This window comes from Cynocephalus volans, chromosome 2 (genome assembly GCF_027409185.1).
Source record: "Cynocephalus volans isolate mCynVol1 chromosome 2, mCynVol1.pri, whole genome shotgun sequence".
In the NCBI taxonomy this organism is placed as follows: Eukaryota; Metazoa; Chordata; class Mammalia; order Dermoptera; family Cynocephalidae; genus Cynocephalus; species Cynocephalus volans.
The window spans coordinates 38,479,467-38,496,898 of NC_084461.1; the positions used below are offsets into that span (position 1 = coordinate 38,479,467).

At 38.3% G+C, this 17,432-nt stretch overlaps 1 protein-coding gene across 1 annotated transcript in view; it reads left to right on the top strand.

The window, feature by feature from the left end:
- Positions 1-17,432, top strand: part of GHR (growth hormone receptor) — a 285,938-nt gene that overhangs the window by 112,250 nt on the left and 156,256 nt on the right. The window contains exon 3 of the mRNA XM_063087552.1: positions 12,805-12,885. Coding sequence (XP_062943622.1) covers positions 12,805-12,885 — 81 coding nt within the window. The remainder of the gene's footprint in view (positions 1-12,804; positions 12,886-17,432) is intronic.

A 17,432-nucleotide genomic window follows, 5' to 3' on the forward strand; every position in this document is an offset into this window, starting at 1 on the left:
GCCAAATTCTGCCCCCGAGAAGAAGCAGTGCAATCTTTACTTGGCACATGCAGCCATTCAGGTGGTGTGTGGGCAGAACTTTGATATAACTGTGCCTTTCTGAAATTCTCTTGCACTGGCACCCAGCACCCTTAGGTGGTGTTCTGGCTGCCCACAGTTGAGCCCTAGGCCCATCCTCTAACCCAAAATTATCTTCTGATCTCCTTTACTCAAATTAACTTCTGAAGATCCAAAACTATAGCTAAGTGATGATCTGGATATTCTTGGGGTTGGGGAGAATTTCTAGTGCTTCTAACCTACATTTTTACCAACTGACAACCACCTCACACACACACACACACACACACACACACACACACACACACACACAACACGTATCTTTTTACTCATCAAAACAGCCTGGCACTTGGGTGGTGAGGGTACACCAACAAAGCTGGAGAGTGTCTGTATCTTGTCCTGAAATAATTTACAGACAGCAACACAGGCAATAAGAACTCATCTATTCTACAAACAGTGGTTCATCATCTTGTGACTTTGATATTGTGACATGTTCTGTAGTAGAGGATAAAAAAAATCAGTGTAGACACAGAGGAGTGAACAGTTAAGTCCTGGGGAAGCATAGAAGGCTTCATGGAAGTGTTGGTTTGAATGTGATTTTAAGGGGTAGGTAGACTTGGGTTTTGTCTGGCAGCAGCTTTGAATGTGAAAGAAGACAAACCATGAAGGAGGCTGTTGAGCATCTAGAGGAGAGAAGAGGCAGTGGAGCTAGGACCGAGGGCGGCGGAGGCACGACATTCCAGAGAGAATTCAGAGGTGAAATCGCCCCTTATGGTGACAAGTTTAATGTGAGAGAAAATGGAGTAAACAGGTATCTAGATCCAGTGACGGGGTGAACCCTACCCTTTGGCTCTTCAGCGTTTAGATGATGCTATGTATAAACTGCCCCCTGGGGATTTTATAGCTTTTCTTCCTCATTTGAAAGTAACGTTTTAACTGGTGACATGCTCACAAGAGGTTGAAAAGTGAAAAATCCATTCGAATCACTTTTCGGTCTGAGGGGAAGATGAATGTTTTGTTACTGTTCTACAAGATGTAAAATAACTGATTTCACTCGAACGGACTGTAACAACCATTTCACTGTCTGTTCCTTCGACTTCCTGGTAGGTGGACAGTCTCTGTGAATCAGTAATGGTTCAGGATTTGGCTCAGCTTTCTGGTTCCAGTCCCCCTTCACCAGCCCACTGATTTAGGAGAAACATGGCAGGTCATTGAATTACAGTTTCCTGAGTTATGCTGTGGTGGTCCCATGAGAGAGTAAACATAAGCCACCTGGGAATTAAACATTTAATCCAGAAAGACTGAAAACAAGTTCTCCTGAGCCAAGATTTGCAAGGGTATGTTACAAAGATAGACTGGTCTTCCCCTTCCATACCACCCTTTCCTCCATAAATACATGTTCCTTGTCCTTGTCATTTCCCTACCGTAGTCTGTGATAGATTTTGATCTTGGTTTTGATTTACTTTCTCATTAACACATTGCCTGTTTTTTTGTTTTTTTTGTTTTTAATTTCCTCATTTGAGCTAAGGTTAAGATGCAAAGCAAGGCCAGCAAACTGATGGAGACAGGATCATTTTTCCTGGGATCATCCCATGTCGATTTATATGTTCAAAAATAAATTGCATCAGTTGACTCAGCGGTGATCACTCTAGGGGCCTGATTAACACTGGCCAAACTCAAGAGATAGGCCAATACACTAGAATGCCAATATATTTGCTTATTCTCCATTGTGCTACCAAGCAATTTCATTTCAGCTGATTATTGTGTTAGTTTTCCAGAAAGAATGAACCCAGAAAACAAGGTAAGAATTAGAAGGCCATTTGGCGACTGTAGAGTTGTGATAGAGGGAACTGAATGACCTTAAGCTATCAGGCTATCAAGATTATTGCACCTGTCTCTGTATTAGGATATTTTTGTTGGCCAGTCAAAGCACTCTTGGCCCTGGGGAGTTGGAGGAAATAAAGCTATGAATTATTTACTATCTAATTTTTTTCAACATACCTTATCAATTATTATTAATTGATTGGTCTAGATTATCTGTAAAGTCTCTTCTGGGTCCAGATTGCTGTGCACTGCTAAAAAGCCCCTCTCCACATGGACATTTCAGTGATGACTGGTTTATGATCTTCTTGATTAATGTTTAGGAAGTCAACGTCAGGCTCTATATGGATTTTAGAAACTATATTAATTTTCCATTACTTTCATAACAAATTACCACAAATTTGGTAGCTTAACATAATACCCATTTATTATCTCATAGTTCTGTGAGAAGTCTGGGCACACTGTGACTCAACTGGGTTCTCTGCTTAGAGTTCACAAGAATGAAAGCAAAGTGTTGTTAGAACTTGCATTACCTTCTGGAGGCTCTGGGAATGAATTTGCTTCCAAGCTCATCGGGGCTGTTGGACAGATTCAGTTCCTTGCCATTGGAGGGCTGTGCTCCCCATGTCCTTGCTGGCTGTCAGCTGGCAGCCAGTTTTTGCTCCTAGAGTCTGTCTGCTCCATCTTGTGCATTTTATGGGGTCCCCTCGAGCAATAGCAGATGAAGTCCCTCTCATGTTTCTAATCTCTCTGACTTCCCCTTCCATCACATCTCATTGACTGACTTCCTCTTGTGCTTTTACAGGCTCATTTGATTACATTGGCTCGCCCAGATAATCCAGGATAATCTCACTATTCTAAAGTCAGCTAATTAGTCACCTTAGGTACATCTGCAGAGTCCATTTACAGCAGTAGCCAGATTAGTGTTTGATTGAATAACCAGGTGTAGTAATCTTGAGAGGGCCTCTTTAGCATTCTGTCTACCTGGTCTCATCAGTGACACTTTGAAATACTTATAATATCATTATTTGGGTGATCATATCTGTGGCTGGCTGATTTCATCTATACATGTGTATTCCTTTTATTTTGCCACCTCATAGGATATTTTCTGAAATTATTTTTATATTTTAGTATTTCAACCACTTGACATAGATTGTTGTCTGTTGCAAAAAGCACATTTACTGGTTGGTTGAATAGAGGAAAATTGATATTTCTTTTTTCTCCCCCCACTCAGGTGAGGAAAACTTTTAGGGGCTGATGAGCTTTATTGTCACAAAAGTTATAGCACATTTGGTTTGCACTTAGTCAGTGGTTCTCAATCCTGGCTGCACTTTAGAGTCACATAAGAAAAATTTTAAAGTATCAATACTCCAGCCTCACCCTAGAGATTCTGATTTATCTATGGTAAAGCTAGGACATTTTTTTTTTTAAGTTCCCCGGGTGATTCTAATATGTCACCAAAGCTGAGAACTATTGATGAACTCCAGACATTCTATTTTGGAGATAAGGAATCTGAGGCTAAGCATGAGAAATGATTCACTTAAAGTCTCATCACTATGATAGATCTAGAGCTAAAATTTCAAGTTCTGTGCACAGACAAAAAGTTTATGGTTTAATTGTGTATACAGTTCAGTGCTCAGTAATTATGTGCAAAATGAGTGTTGAGAAGACCTGGAACCCCGTGCTTCTTGCTTCAGTAGAAAGACTATTTCTTTCTAGGACTTTATGTAACTGTTAGACATTACAAAATAACTGCTTAAAGGTCTCTTTTTAGTAGCTTGGCCTGTCTCGTGAGTCATAATAAATACAGATACATTCTACACTAGCCAGGGAGCTAGCCACAGGGACCTCCACAACCTCTCAGTGTTCTCGAGCTACATGGTCCAATGTAGTAGTTACTAGCCACATGTTGCTATTGAGCACTTGAACTGGGGCTAGTCCCAAATGAGATGTGTTGTGAGCATAAAATATACACCAGATTCAAAGACTCAGTATAAAAAAATGTAAAGTGTCTCATTAATACTTTTTACATTGATTACATGATGAAATGATAATATTTTGGATATATTGAGTTAAATAAGATATAGTATTAAAAATAATTTTATCCTTTTTTTTTTTTTTTTACTTTTCCAACGTGATTACTTGAAAATTTTAGATTACATATGTGGCTGACATTTGTGGTTCACGTTATATTTCTCTTAGTGCTGTTCTAGAGAGCATATTTTATTAACACTGTTCACAATGAATGGTCCAAGTCCAAGTGATTTCACCTCCTGTGATCTTGAAGAGTGAAGTGATACATTGTAAACTTCCTGGAGATGAGACATGACATTGATCTGCCCTGTGTTTGCCATCTATCTGGCAGCCAGTCAGTCTGGCCACATATACCTCTTTCTATTTTTATGTGTAGGCTTAAAGGAGACAGGGTGATGCCCCATACCATGAAGAGAGTCCTCTGCATAGCTCTTGAGTAATGCACATAAATGTAGACTAGGTGCCTTGGAGCTTCTCAGGCACAGAGATATACTATATCCCTTGAGATCTTGAAGAAACTGCTGTCAGCATTTATGAGTTATCACAGTGCTTGACAGGCCCTAAGCTCTGAAAATATTATGGTGTCTGCCTTTCTCCATAATTCAAATCAAAATTTTACTCTTTCTCTCTCTCTCTTTTTTTTTTTTTCTTTTGTTCTCTGTGGTTTTTCCTGATTCACTGGTACCCTAATCTCTTATTTAGTCTGCCTAGTTTACTGTTTTAGAAGCAGCATGGGCATGTGAAAGCAGGCCTTGGAGACATCAAGCATGGTTCCAAACCCTACCAAGGAATATCCTATCTTGGTGAGCTTGGGAGATTCACTTGACTTCTCTAAGCTCCTGTAAACTTCCATTTTCTCATTTGTAAAATGAGGCTCTCTCATGCAGGGTCTGTGTAAAAACTGAATGAAATAAAAAGATGCCTGGCACACTTATACATTGGGCAGATTTTTTGGTGGGCATCTACTCTGTGGCAAGCCCAAGGCTAGTTGTTGGGGATACAATAGTGAGACATAGCTACTGCCCCCAGTCTCCTTACAGGTAAAATAAGAGAAAGACAAAGAGCCCAGTACCAGCAGGACATGAATAGCCCTCAATGAACAGCTTATCACAAAATCATGGAAAGGTGCTCAGGTGAAGGGCTTGTGACCTACATGATTAGCCTACACAAGTCACCAAGTCAGGCAATGTTGGGCTGGCACCAGGGCATGGAATTGCTGACTTTTCCTTCAGTAATGCTTTTCCCAGGAGGTCACATTGCCTCACTCTTTGTTTCCCAACTTGTTTACCTTAAAAGAACAACTTTACCATGTTGGACTTGATAAGAGAAAGGGAGAGTTTCTCCCAATTTTTGATCCATATGTTATCAGGGTATGCTAGTAACTCTCTCTTTGAAAGCCTGCATTTTTGTTATGTTCACTTCAAAGAAGGAAGGAACACGTGCATTTCTTTAAGATATAAAAATCATTTAGTACACTATGATTTATTATATTAATCATTGTCAGATTATTATCTCATCAAGAAAATGAATGTTCTTGTTTGAAGAATTCAGTCTGAGATCTTGTCTCCTCCCATAAATTAGGTTTCACAAAGAAAATTCTCATCTTAGAGTCTGAAAGAAATTCCAACATCTTCAAATTTGTTTAAAGAATATTCTCCATGTTCTAGATGATCTGTCACAGTAATAAAATATCAGATTTTAAAATGAGCCACTTGTGGAAAGAGAAAGAAAGCAGAAAGCCAGTAAGAAGTTTCCTTTTTCAAATGCTGTTTTGGAAAAAATGACTTGGTAGGAGCAATGGTGCAAAGTGAGATATAAGAAGGAACATACTGTTCACATAAGCACCCATGTGATTGATTTTGTCTTCCATGTAAGGATCACACCTGTGTCATGAATTTATATATGCACCAAGTGAATCAGACTAGGTGAGTTGATGCTCAGCCACAGGGATAGTTGTTGTGGTAATGTATTATTAAGTGCTAAGTGGGTTCTACTGAATTTAAACAGAATGCCACATGCATCGAGAAATTTCCATTCTGAACTCAATAACCATGCATGCCAAGATAGCAACAGCACCAGGCCTTTGGCTACTGAAATGCCTCTTTTTTTCACTCCTCTATAAAGGGAGAGATGGAGGCCCAGGTTCCTGTAGCCGAGCTGCCTTCTCTGAGTTCTCCCAGGAAAAGTTCTAGCTTCAAGCCAAACCTCTTTTTGTTGGAATTCATCTACACAATTTTTAGTTCTAGAAATCCATGATTCACAGAACAGATAATCTGAACCCAGTAACAACAGCATAAGATGAGGTAGATGAGGTAGTGACTCGGGGGGGAATCAGCCCCTAGAGTATTTTCCACAAATGGGCCTCTGTGTAGTAGGTGTGCAATTGACTGTATACTTAAGCACAAAAAGGTAGCATTCCTACTTTATCCTAGGAGATGCATACATTCCATTATGATGGTCCTTCTCCTTCTCCAGACCCTCATGTGATATCAGTGCTTGATTTAGAAATGAAATCTTCCATATTGTGGTTGCCCAAGAACACATTTGCTGATTGCTCTGTTGCTTGCATAGACTTCCATTTTATGATACATAAATGAGGGCCACACTCCCGATCTACCCCATGGGAACATAATGAAACATATATAGTCCATTTGTTACTACTGTCAGAAAGACTAATAATTGCAATAACTGATTCTTATTGGATATATGCAGAGGGCATGCCAATTGCTTTGAATAAATTATCTCATTTTATCCTGATTTTTCTATGAAAAGGGGGAAAAATATTATTATACTCGTATTGGAGATGAGTAAACTGAGCTTGATAAAGACAGAATTTGAACCTAGCCCTCTCTGATTCTAAAGCTCATTCACTTAACCCCTAGGCTCACCTTCTCTGTAAACGAAGATCAAGGACAGCGTCTTTGGTAGAGGCTGATTGTAATATCTATAGACCTGGGAAAGTATCTGTCAGTGATCATTAAGTAAATATGATCAGCTGACTGTGGATCAGATATCATCAAATGAAACCAAGTGTCCAGAGTTTGCTCAGCTGCACTGTCTCTTACATATTGTGTTAGTGTCAGCAAATTGCTTAATCTTTGTACCTGTTACCTCATATGAAGTCTACATAGCATCATTCACTTCCCCAATGTTGTGCTGGGTCCTGGCTTATGAATCCACGTTCAGTGACTTCACATTGGTAACTTAAAATCAACCTTTGTGGAGGTATTTACACCACAGAAATTGGCAAATGCTACAAATCATGGCCCTTTTTTTAATTCCAAAGTGACAGTTCTCTCTTCTGTTCCCATCATGCTGCATTGGGCATGACCTCTTATAACTGTAATGATTTTATATGTCATTAGAAATAAAAATTTTATTTTGTTTATTTACTTTTGTTACAAAAGCAAATATGTTCGTTATAACAGTTTAATGTTTTGAATGCAAGTACAAACATATGAACCATAAACTGTATATACCCATGCTGTCAGTTAGAAATATGGTACAAACCACATATGTAATTCAAAATTTTTAGCTAATCACACTTTAAAATATAAGAATTGGGGGCATTCATTTTAATAATATATTTTAACACAACAGTCCAAATTATGACTTCAACATGTAGTCAACATATATACTATTGAGATATTTTGCATCCTTTTTTTGTACGAAGCTTTCAGAATCCATGTATATTTTATACTCATAGTACATCTCAATTTAGATGCTAAATTTTCATCAGAAGTACTTGATCTGTATTTAGATTTTATAAAATGTACAGCTGAAAAAGTAAATGTACACACCCAACCTGTTCCAAATATACTTAATTAAATAGTTAATTAACATAGTTAATTAAAATTAAATAAAATTTAAATTCTTATTTAATTTCTCAGTCACATTAGCCGCATTTCAAGTGCTCAATAGTCATATGTGACTGGTAGCAACCAAACTGGTCAACACAAGTACATACTATAAATGCTTATATGTCTTATAAAAATGGAGACCTACTATAAATACTGCTCCCAAAATCTTTTTTCCCGCTCACACTTTATACATTTAAAATTGCCGTGCTGTATTCCCCACTAGATCCCTGGAAGGAGGGGAAACTCAATGAAAGTACATAGTTTTATCAGAAATATCTGTGAATTTTTCCTTCCTCACTATTGCGAAGGAAGTAAATTGACCTAAAGCACTTTGGATCTGACCAATTTTCAAATGATCACCACCATAAAAAATAGGTAATAACATGAACCCTGAATGAAAACTGTTCAAATAAATTCCTGGTGCTAATTAGAATAGGTAATTTCAAATACCCTTTTGGATTAGCCTCTTTCTTTTACAGTGCTGAGTGCTTAGAAAAGCTTCGTGAGGAGATCGACTGGGTTGTTTTGCGATATTTTATTAGTAATCGGCACCAGCATCAGTAAGTACACATTTCTTAGGTTATCTACCTGGAGTTTTATTTTTGCAATATAAATAATTCTGTTTCTGTTGGTATTTTTTTAAATCAGCTCTTGCTTTTTCAGTATCAGAATAGCTAGATCAACGAAAATAATTTGGGGAAACTTAACTATTTCTGATTAATTCAGCTGCTGTTTTTGTATTCTTCCTGACTTCACCTTCACAGCACTTTAGGCTCTCACATCTATCATTTTACTCTTCCCGTGTATCAATATGCTAACATCACACTGCTAAGGACACTTTTGACCACTTGACCTGTAAATGCTTGATACAAATCAGAGGGTATTGATGGTTTGGGGCGGTGGTTTGTTTTGTTTCTGCACATTTTTCCCTATACGGCTTAATATATGTTTTAATAGTGTTTTTGATAAAGATGGTGTGGGGATTTTTTTTTTAATAGTCTAGTCTTCACATTGAATTCACGTGGTACTACTCATCATCTTTATGTAACTATCTCTCACATCCAGCAATGACCTCTCTTCTCTCTCAGTCTTTGGTCTTTTTCCTTCAATTTCCCACTAGACATTTTTAACATTTCCTGAATGCATAAACACTCAAGTATCCAAAATAGTCATGATTTAGTCTCTTCCTCCTAAATAACTCAGATCCCAAAGTCCTGATTTCTGTCACTAGCACTATCTTTCATCCGTGTGATGACATGTACTCAGTCATTTGTGATAGACATGTCTGTCTTTATCATCTCTCCTACCCAGTCATCATGAAGTCTTGTCAATATTTCTCATTAAGTTAGGAAACCATGAGGAGCAGCTTTATCATAGGAAAAATCTTCTTTTGCACATGTTACCTATGCCAAAACCTCTAGTGACTTTCTGATTAATATGATTTGAAAATTCTGTTTCAGTCTGATTCTTCCTTGCTGGGCTAATTTTATCCCTCTTCACTAATAATTTTTAACCTTGTTCTCTACTGAGTAGCCTCCTCAGAATATTACCTTAAATGTGCTTAGAATTCATGCCATATCCAGAGCATTCACAATGAGCTTTTTTACCCATGGAAGTTCACCACAGTCCCTCTCACTTTTCCTTATCAATCACGATCCTATCTGTCATTTAGTTCTTATCTTAAGCCCCTCAATTAAGTAGCTGATTTTCCCTACTTTAACCTTCCATTTTTAAGTATGCTTTTTCTTTTCACAGTTCCATGTGCTCATATTGCCTAATTCTTGAAGTTAGGAACTATGATTTTAATTGCTTTAGCTTTAATCTTCATAGCGCCTTGCATACTAGCAGGCACTAGTAGTTCAACAAATACCCACTAAATTTAAATTAAAGAGAATTGAACCAATTGCTTTCTTTGCCCTCAGTTGGTTATAACATGTTGGAAAAAATATCATATCTAACCTTCATCTCTTCTCATGTGTTTATGGACTGTTTTATAGCCAAGGAATAAAAGTCAGTATATCACAGGCCTGATTACGTAATTTGGAGGCCTCCTGTGCTGGGCAGTTTACAGAATTAAAACTCATGCCAGCTGGATTACACTGGTTTTCAACTGGTTCTCCCTTCAGGAAGGGGGGAGCAGGCAAAATGCCTCAGGCATTGAGGGTAAAAATGGTGTGAGTTCTATTACGCAAGAATAGAAGCCCATTTTTTCCCTCCCCGATGAAAATTTTGCCATGAGGCAATAGCCAAAGAATGCATAGATATTATAAGAAATTTAGAGAAGGATTTTCCCCTAGGAGAATAGAGCAAACTTAAAAAACCCAATAGGCTAGGGTGCAATCTGGTAGGTTCTCCTCTTCTTCACATCTGCCACATCACTGATAGATTTCATTAAAGTTCCAGACTTTGTGTGTCAGCACTCTGCCCTCTCCTAGGGACATTTTATCTCAGCTACGACCTAATAAAGATAGATCATCCTATCTCAAAGCTGCCACATGGAGCTCTGCAAAGCTGAGGGGCACAGCTTACAATCAAATCACATTGAATGTCTGTCGGCCTGTGTTATGTGATGGCACTAGACGGAGTTCTCCAGGGGAGTGCAGAGGGGGCTCTTTTGGAGTCATTCCCACTGAGCCAACATCAGTGGAAAGGAGAGGAAGAGTTAGATTCTAATAAAACACTTAGCTCCTACTGAATCCAATCACGTTTATTTATCCTCCTTCTGTTTCTCACTCCTAGTTAGTATGTTAGAGTTGGGTCCCTGTGCAATGCTCCAGGTGGCAGTGAATTGTTCTCATCTCCTATTTGGAAGAGTGGAAGTTTTAAATACTTCCTTTTCTGCTATGAGAATGTGCAAACAGGTTTTTGGCTAATTTTGCTTTGGGGATTCTATTTTGTTTGTTTTGTTTTGTAAGGTAGAATGTGTTTGTGGAGATATGTTTGGCTTGTAAAGGAATTGTGATAATTGCAATTTTGTATTTGAGAGAAGTGAAGTTCATTTGCAGACAGCAGCTTTCAAAATTTGGGGCTTGTAGGGTGGTCATCGACTATTCATCTGAAGCAAAGGACCCTTGTTTCTGGCAACTTCCTAGTCCCTTTGGGATGTCTGAAGAACCGACTTCCTTCTTCTGAGAAATGTAAACCTGTTTATATCCCTACTCAGTTTGGAAGCTGCCTGGGAACTGGGGTTTCAACCTGATATCGAGATAGGATGTGCCAGTGGAGGATTCTTTCCCTGACACCAAGTGTAGTAAAATTAACACTGTATAGAGTTCAGTTCCTCGATGCTTTCCCCACTGAAAAAAAAATTAAATTAAAACAAAAAAGGAAACATGCAGTTACCCACAGGATGGCCTTTTCAGCCTATAACATATTTGTTTTTAGCCTTTTTCTGCAGCAGGCTTCCGACTGTGATTACATAGCCTATGAGTGAAGGACGTAGGGAGGGATGATCAGCAGTTCACATTTAGGAGGTAGACAAGGGTGATGCAAGGCCATCAGCCCAGAGCCTTCCAGGTTAGAAATTAAAAACAGATGTCACAATAGCCGCAGTTTACCTTTGTTTGAAAGCTCACGTTTGACAAAGTGTGTTCATCTGCACTGTCACACTCGCTTACATCAATGACTCCATGAGGCAGTGGATGAAGGGGTTCCTCACATGCGGGTGTGCACGTGAGTATTCAGATGCAGGAAGATTTTCAGTTCACACAGATGTGTTTTCTTAAGCACAGATTTTTCAAGAACATAAAATCATATGGAACAACAACAACAAAAATGATAGATTATCCAGTGTCTAGAAATGAAAGTATAGAACATCAGACATTTTATACCTATTCAGAGTTACACAGCCATTGCCACAGAACCACACAGGTAAGCCCATGAAAACAAACATTCTTGCTCATCATTTCAGCCTTATTAGGGAGGGTGAGAAGGGCAATTTCACTATTGTCAAGTCCGCACAATAATAAAAATGAGGCCAGTAGAGGCCCTGGTAGAGCACATGGTGTTATGATCAGGTACACCTGAGTGATCTGTGATGGTGCGATTGCATGGAAATGCTGCAGCTAAGCGTTACGGTAGTTGGCATTAGTTGTCAGATACAGCAACAGCTCTACGAAAAGCAGTGTACTGAGTTCATTTTCAACAAGGCGAAACTTATCTCTAGATATTCTAGACATGGACTCGGTTTATTTTTTCCAGAGATGTTTATTTCCTCCAAATAAAGGTGTGTGCTGACTGAGATGTGTTGACCTGCTCCCTCGTTCATTAGACTGAAGGGCTGCAGCTGTGGCCACCCGTGGGTTTCCAAATGGCTAGCAAGACCGCAAACTTTTTGGTGTCTAAGGTATTCACAGTTTTTGGGTCTTTCGGAGCCCACATTCCTTATAAAACTAAAAATCCACAAAGACACAGCATGTCCTAGGTAGGACCCCTAGGAAGCACGGATGCTTTGTTTTGTTTTCTTTTGCTTCTCACCTTCTTTCTGTTCCCCTTCTAGTTAGACCTCCTTTAGGATAGCTCATGGTGTTCTGAGTGTTAATTGAGCTCTTTTGTCCACTGGGAAACAGACTTAAGAAATGTTATTATCACAATGGGTTGTTTTGTTTTTCCTTTTCTGGTCTGCCCAGCTCAAGACCCCATGCTTGGTGATACTGCTGACAAATTTTTTGGTTTTTTTTAATTTCCATGTTCAATTTAAGTGAACCACAGTGATCCTGTTATTGAAGCCATGCTTGGGGGGTCCTTTGTTGTGAGATGTTCTATGGCTGTCAGCCAGGATGTGAAAATCTCTAGTGTCCAAGTTATTTCCTAAAGCAAGCCCCCACAGAAAGTAGAATTTATTACAATCTGCTGTTTGTGCTCATGAAATGTATGAAAACATGAGACTCTAGGGCAATGAAAGACTTACTAGAATTCTTTCTAGAACTGACATGTCAGCTCGTTCGTGGTTTCTCCAGGCTTTAAACATTATTTCATGATAATGGTCTACTTTTAATTGCTTGGCCTTACCTTATTCTTTCTGTGATTGCAGGTCCTACAGGTATGGATCTCTGGCGTCTGCTGATGACCTTGGTACTGGCAGTCTCAAGTGATGCTTTTTCTGGAAGTGAGGGTGAGTTCTGTTTTCTCGTTTCCTTCCCCAGTGTTTTGAAATGACACCAAATTTTGTTACATCTAAGTTCTTTGGATGATTTGATTGAAAGCAAATTTAATTAGCAGCAAATAGGAAACTTGTCTTAGCTTTAAAATTATAAACTAGGAGGACTTTTCTGTGGATGTTTTAGGAAGAATACAGTAGTCAGCTTTGGCATCTGGTGTTGTCATATCAAAAATAAATGCTACAAATCATGCTGAGGGCATTTATGTTGAAGGTAAGCCAGGTCTCTGGTCTTTAGGCTCTTGGAGAGAAATTGAAATTGCACTGAAGGATTATTAACCTACTGATCATTCAGCTCATCGGTGACTAAGGATATCATAGTCTACTTGCAGAGCTTCGAATTCAGTCCTCTTAATCATATTCTGTGAGAGAGGAAATTGCAGGTTTCAAATGAATTTCACCTCTCACTCTCTAGGTGATTACCAATTGGCGAACTTAAAGAGAAGAGAGGCCTGAAATAGTTGAATGATGTATCCAGAAGTGATGAGCTTCCTTGGCCATCTGAATAATTTTCCCTCCTTTTTTATACCCTCTCCTAATGGAGAAGTGTCAATATATTTAAACGTGTGTTTCATAGCAGAAATAACTGAAACAAAGAAGAGTAATGAAAGGGAAAGGGGAGAAAAATGATGTCCAGAAAGAAACCTGTGCTCCTCAAGAGGTAGAAGACTTTTTAAAAGATCCTGAGTACTTGATTTTTTCCTTGCCTGGGCTTCAACAGAAGCAATATATTTTATAAACTTATATAGAGAAACAACATATTTTCCCAGGCTAGGACACAGAATTTAGTTGTTGCTTGAAGAGTAGCTGACTTCCCTACTCACCACGCAACTCACGTTGGAAAACACAGTTTCACAGCAGACTTAGCACCTTAAGATGTCCTCCCTGACCTTCTAGACAAAAATAAACCCATAGTAGTGAGCTGCTGGGATGACCAGAGTAACTTAGAAAACGAAAAGAGTAAAATATGTTATTTTTTTCTCTTAAAACAATTTAAAAATATTTACAAAAAATTCATAATTGTTTGAAATATTTTTGGGTCTCTCTGGTATTATAATATCAACATTATGCAAGTCAAACATGGAGAGAATTGCAGGCTCCATTTCAGCAGCTTTTCCCATGGCCAGTTTTAGACTCTGGTTCTCAGCCAAAGAATTACAGCTGAGATACTCTGCTGTTCCAAAGAAAGTCATGGTGGTTTAATCTCTCCTTTCTTCATTAAGGTGACTTTCACTCCACTGGGCAAGGCTTGAGGAATTAAAAAAAGCTGTGAAATGAAAAGTATGGCATAGGAAATCTTTAAGGAAAATTAAAAATGCATCCCCAGCTGAGAGATTATAGCTCAAGGTACATTTTAGACCTAAAGAATCTGCAAGGAGCATCTATTCCAGCTGCTTTGATGATTTACTAAAACTTTGACTTCATAAAGAGAGTGGAGAGAAAACATCATTAGCTGGTTTTAATGTTTCTTTTTAATTTTTCTTTTTAATAGTCTTGTGTTTATTTTCTTTGTTTGGAGAGAGCAGAACATAAGAAAATGCATGGGTTTATAGTAAACACAAATCACATATCCTACCAGTACTTACAAATAGGAAGTAATTTAGCAAAGGAAAAATTTTTTTCCTTCTCCTTACTTTTTTTTTCTTGTTGGGCTAGCCAAAATTCTTTTTTCCTTTGGAATATGTGGGTACTTCAGAATACTTACCTAAAATGGCCTGGAGATTAAGGATACAGGATGATATTTACATAGAATGTGTAGGTGAGCATGCTTGAGCATGTGCATGCACACTTGCATGTTTATATGTGAGTGTGTGTGTTTGTGTACATGTGAATTTGCTAGTTCTGGCCACTTATCTAATGGGTTCAGCCAAAGTTAGCACATGACATGACATGGATTGATCTCAGATGACATTCATGGGCCATGTGTTTGTTTTTCTGCCAGGTCTGGATTGTAGCCAAGTCATTTTATTTTTATTTTCTCTCGTATTGTATAAGGCAGACTAAAAATATAGGTGAAGAAGAAAAAAAAAAGACACTTCTGTAGTTTCACAAACCGTTTATTTTAATTCAGTTTGGTCAGTGGAAGGTGTGGCACTGCTGAGTATGTGATCTTGGAAGCACTACCTGGAGAAAAGTTGCCCAGGAGCTGGTAGAAGATGACAGATCTGTATGCCTTGGCTCTTGGAATGTTCACACTTGAAGCCTTGAGCAGAGTTTTTCTTGCTTGGGCAGATGAGCTATTAGAAATATACTGGCCCTGAGAAGATTTTTTTATTAAGTCTAATTGCCCTGTGGGAAACTTAATGAGAACTAAACATTGAACAGTGCCATTATTGTGTTAGCTAAAGTGTTGTAACAGACGTTCTCCCTCTGTCACTCATCCGTAATAGGAGGCTCTATATCTGCTCCTCAAAGCAGGTTACATAGTCTCAGGAAAAATTTCAAATTCCAAAATCAGGAATGATCAACAATGCCTCATTTCAGAGGGCTTCACCAGGTTGACCTATCTATCAACTGGTTGCATCAACATGGAAGCTCCTAGAATGATGTTGCTAATGAGAAATCTGCATAAAGATCTGATGGATACAAATATTCTTCCAAGAAGTGCCTGTTATAAATTAGGTCATAATCTCTACCATATCAATCTATCCACAACTGAACATCCCCTTTGACCTCTGTAACTTAAGGTAGAAGTAGGCAAGCCTTTTCCCCAAAGAAGTTCATTCTAACAGGGAAAAGAGGAACTTACAGGAATTAATGGGAGACTGTATAGCTTTAAGATCTAGATTGTACAATGAAGACAAATGGTCAAGGTGCTGTGAGAAAGAATAGATCAAAGTGGACTGAAATAGCTCATTTGACAAGTTCAAAGTACAGTTGTTTCTTAAGAGCTTTCTATTTTCAAAGCTTGAACTTAGGGTTATGAGGAATACAGTGATTCTTCCCTCAAGGCATTTATCATGAATTAAGAGATCGAGTATGTACACCAAGAATTACAATATCAAGCAGTGTATATTAACTATCAAAATGGCTTGAACCATACTTTACAGGAGTAATGATGAAGGGAGAGTCGCCTCAGCTGTGATGAATTAGGGAGCACTTCATGAAAGAGGTTGGTGTTATTTCAGTGGGGACTGGAATGCTCAGTTAAGATTTTAAAAGGCTGAAGAGCAGGCGACTATTAAAGGAACACCCTATACCATGAAGTATATGCCATATCTAGCCCATAATGCCTGCAGTCCTTCTCAAAGTTGTAGGTAGGCCAAGCAAAAGTACTAAGCACAAGATGGAACATTATTTGTGTGTGTATAATATTCATATATAGCATACATAAAATCTATGTATAATATTTATAATATATGTATGTTTGTATGTGTATATATGTATACACACAGAGTGTGTGTGTGTGTGTGTGTGTGTGTGTGTGTGTGTGTGTGTGTGTGTATGAGGGTACTTCACAAAGTTCATAGAAAAATATAATTAAAAGATAATATGAATCTTTCCATAAACTTTTTGAAGTACCCTCATATGTGTGTTTGTGTGTGTGTGTGTGTGTGTGTGTGTGTGTGTGTCTGTGCATGTATGCCTGGTAGGTGTGACTTGTAGGCAAATCACATAGGTAATTACCATCTTATCACTTTAAAGATTAATTCTGCAAAAGATGTTGCATCATTCTATACCAAAGTAAGAAATTTATATTATGAATGAGATGCTATGTCCTGAAAGATCTCCAAAATAATGTTCTTTGTATATCTTTGAATGTTTTTCATAAACCTGTGCAAACTGACTCAACACTTATTTAAGAAAAGATACCTCTGTCCTCATTGCTAACAGATAGGAAATAATGGCACAGTGGAAGGACCATTTTATTTTTTTAACTAAGCCCTACCCCACTACAGTTAAAGTTCCACAGAGCCGTGAGAGGTTGCCAAGACATATCGGATATATTTCAAATAAGTATTAGAGTCACGGCTGCAGTTGGTAAACAGTAAAGGGTGTGCCTGCTGGATGTTTTCAAGAAGGAGCATTTCAAGGCTTTCCATTCACAAGAGAAGTAAGGAAAAACCACAGAGCTTGACATTGCTGCTGTCTTGACCACCATCCAGAGGCAAAAAGGAATCTTATAACCTGTTCTAGTGCCATGGCTTGAGTCCATCAGCAATTCTATGTCACTTTGTCCTCCTTGTATCACAAACTGGCTTTGACCTTGGAGTTCAGCAGGTTGCAGCAAGCCAGGTTGATCTAAATGGAGCCGATAGGAAATGTGAGCATAGACTGTTGCAGATAATGATGCAACAGTCTTTCAGCAAGTTTTTATTGAGCACCTTTATGAATTCAAGGAGGAATTTTAAATTTATGTTCCCCCCTTTAAGGAGCTAATAGACTATAGAAGAGACAACAGAGATGTCATATAATTTAATTGTGATCCTCTTAGATTATTAAAGGGTTTTAAGCTAGGTAATAATACCATTAGATTTTCACTTTGGAAATAATACTAGTGG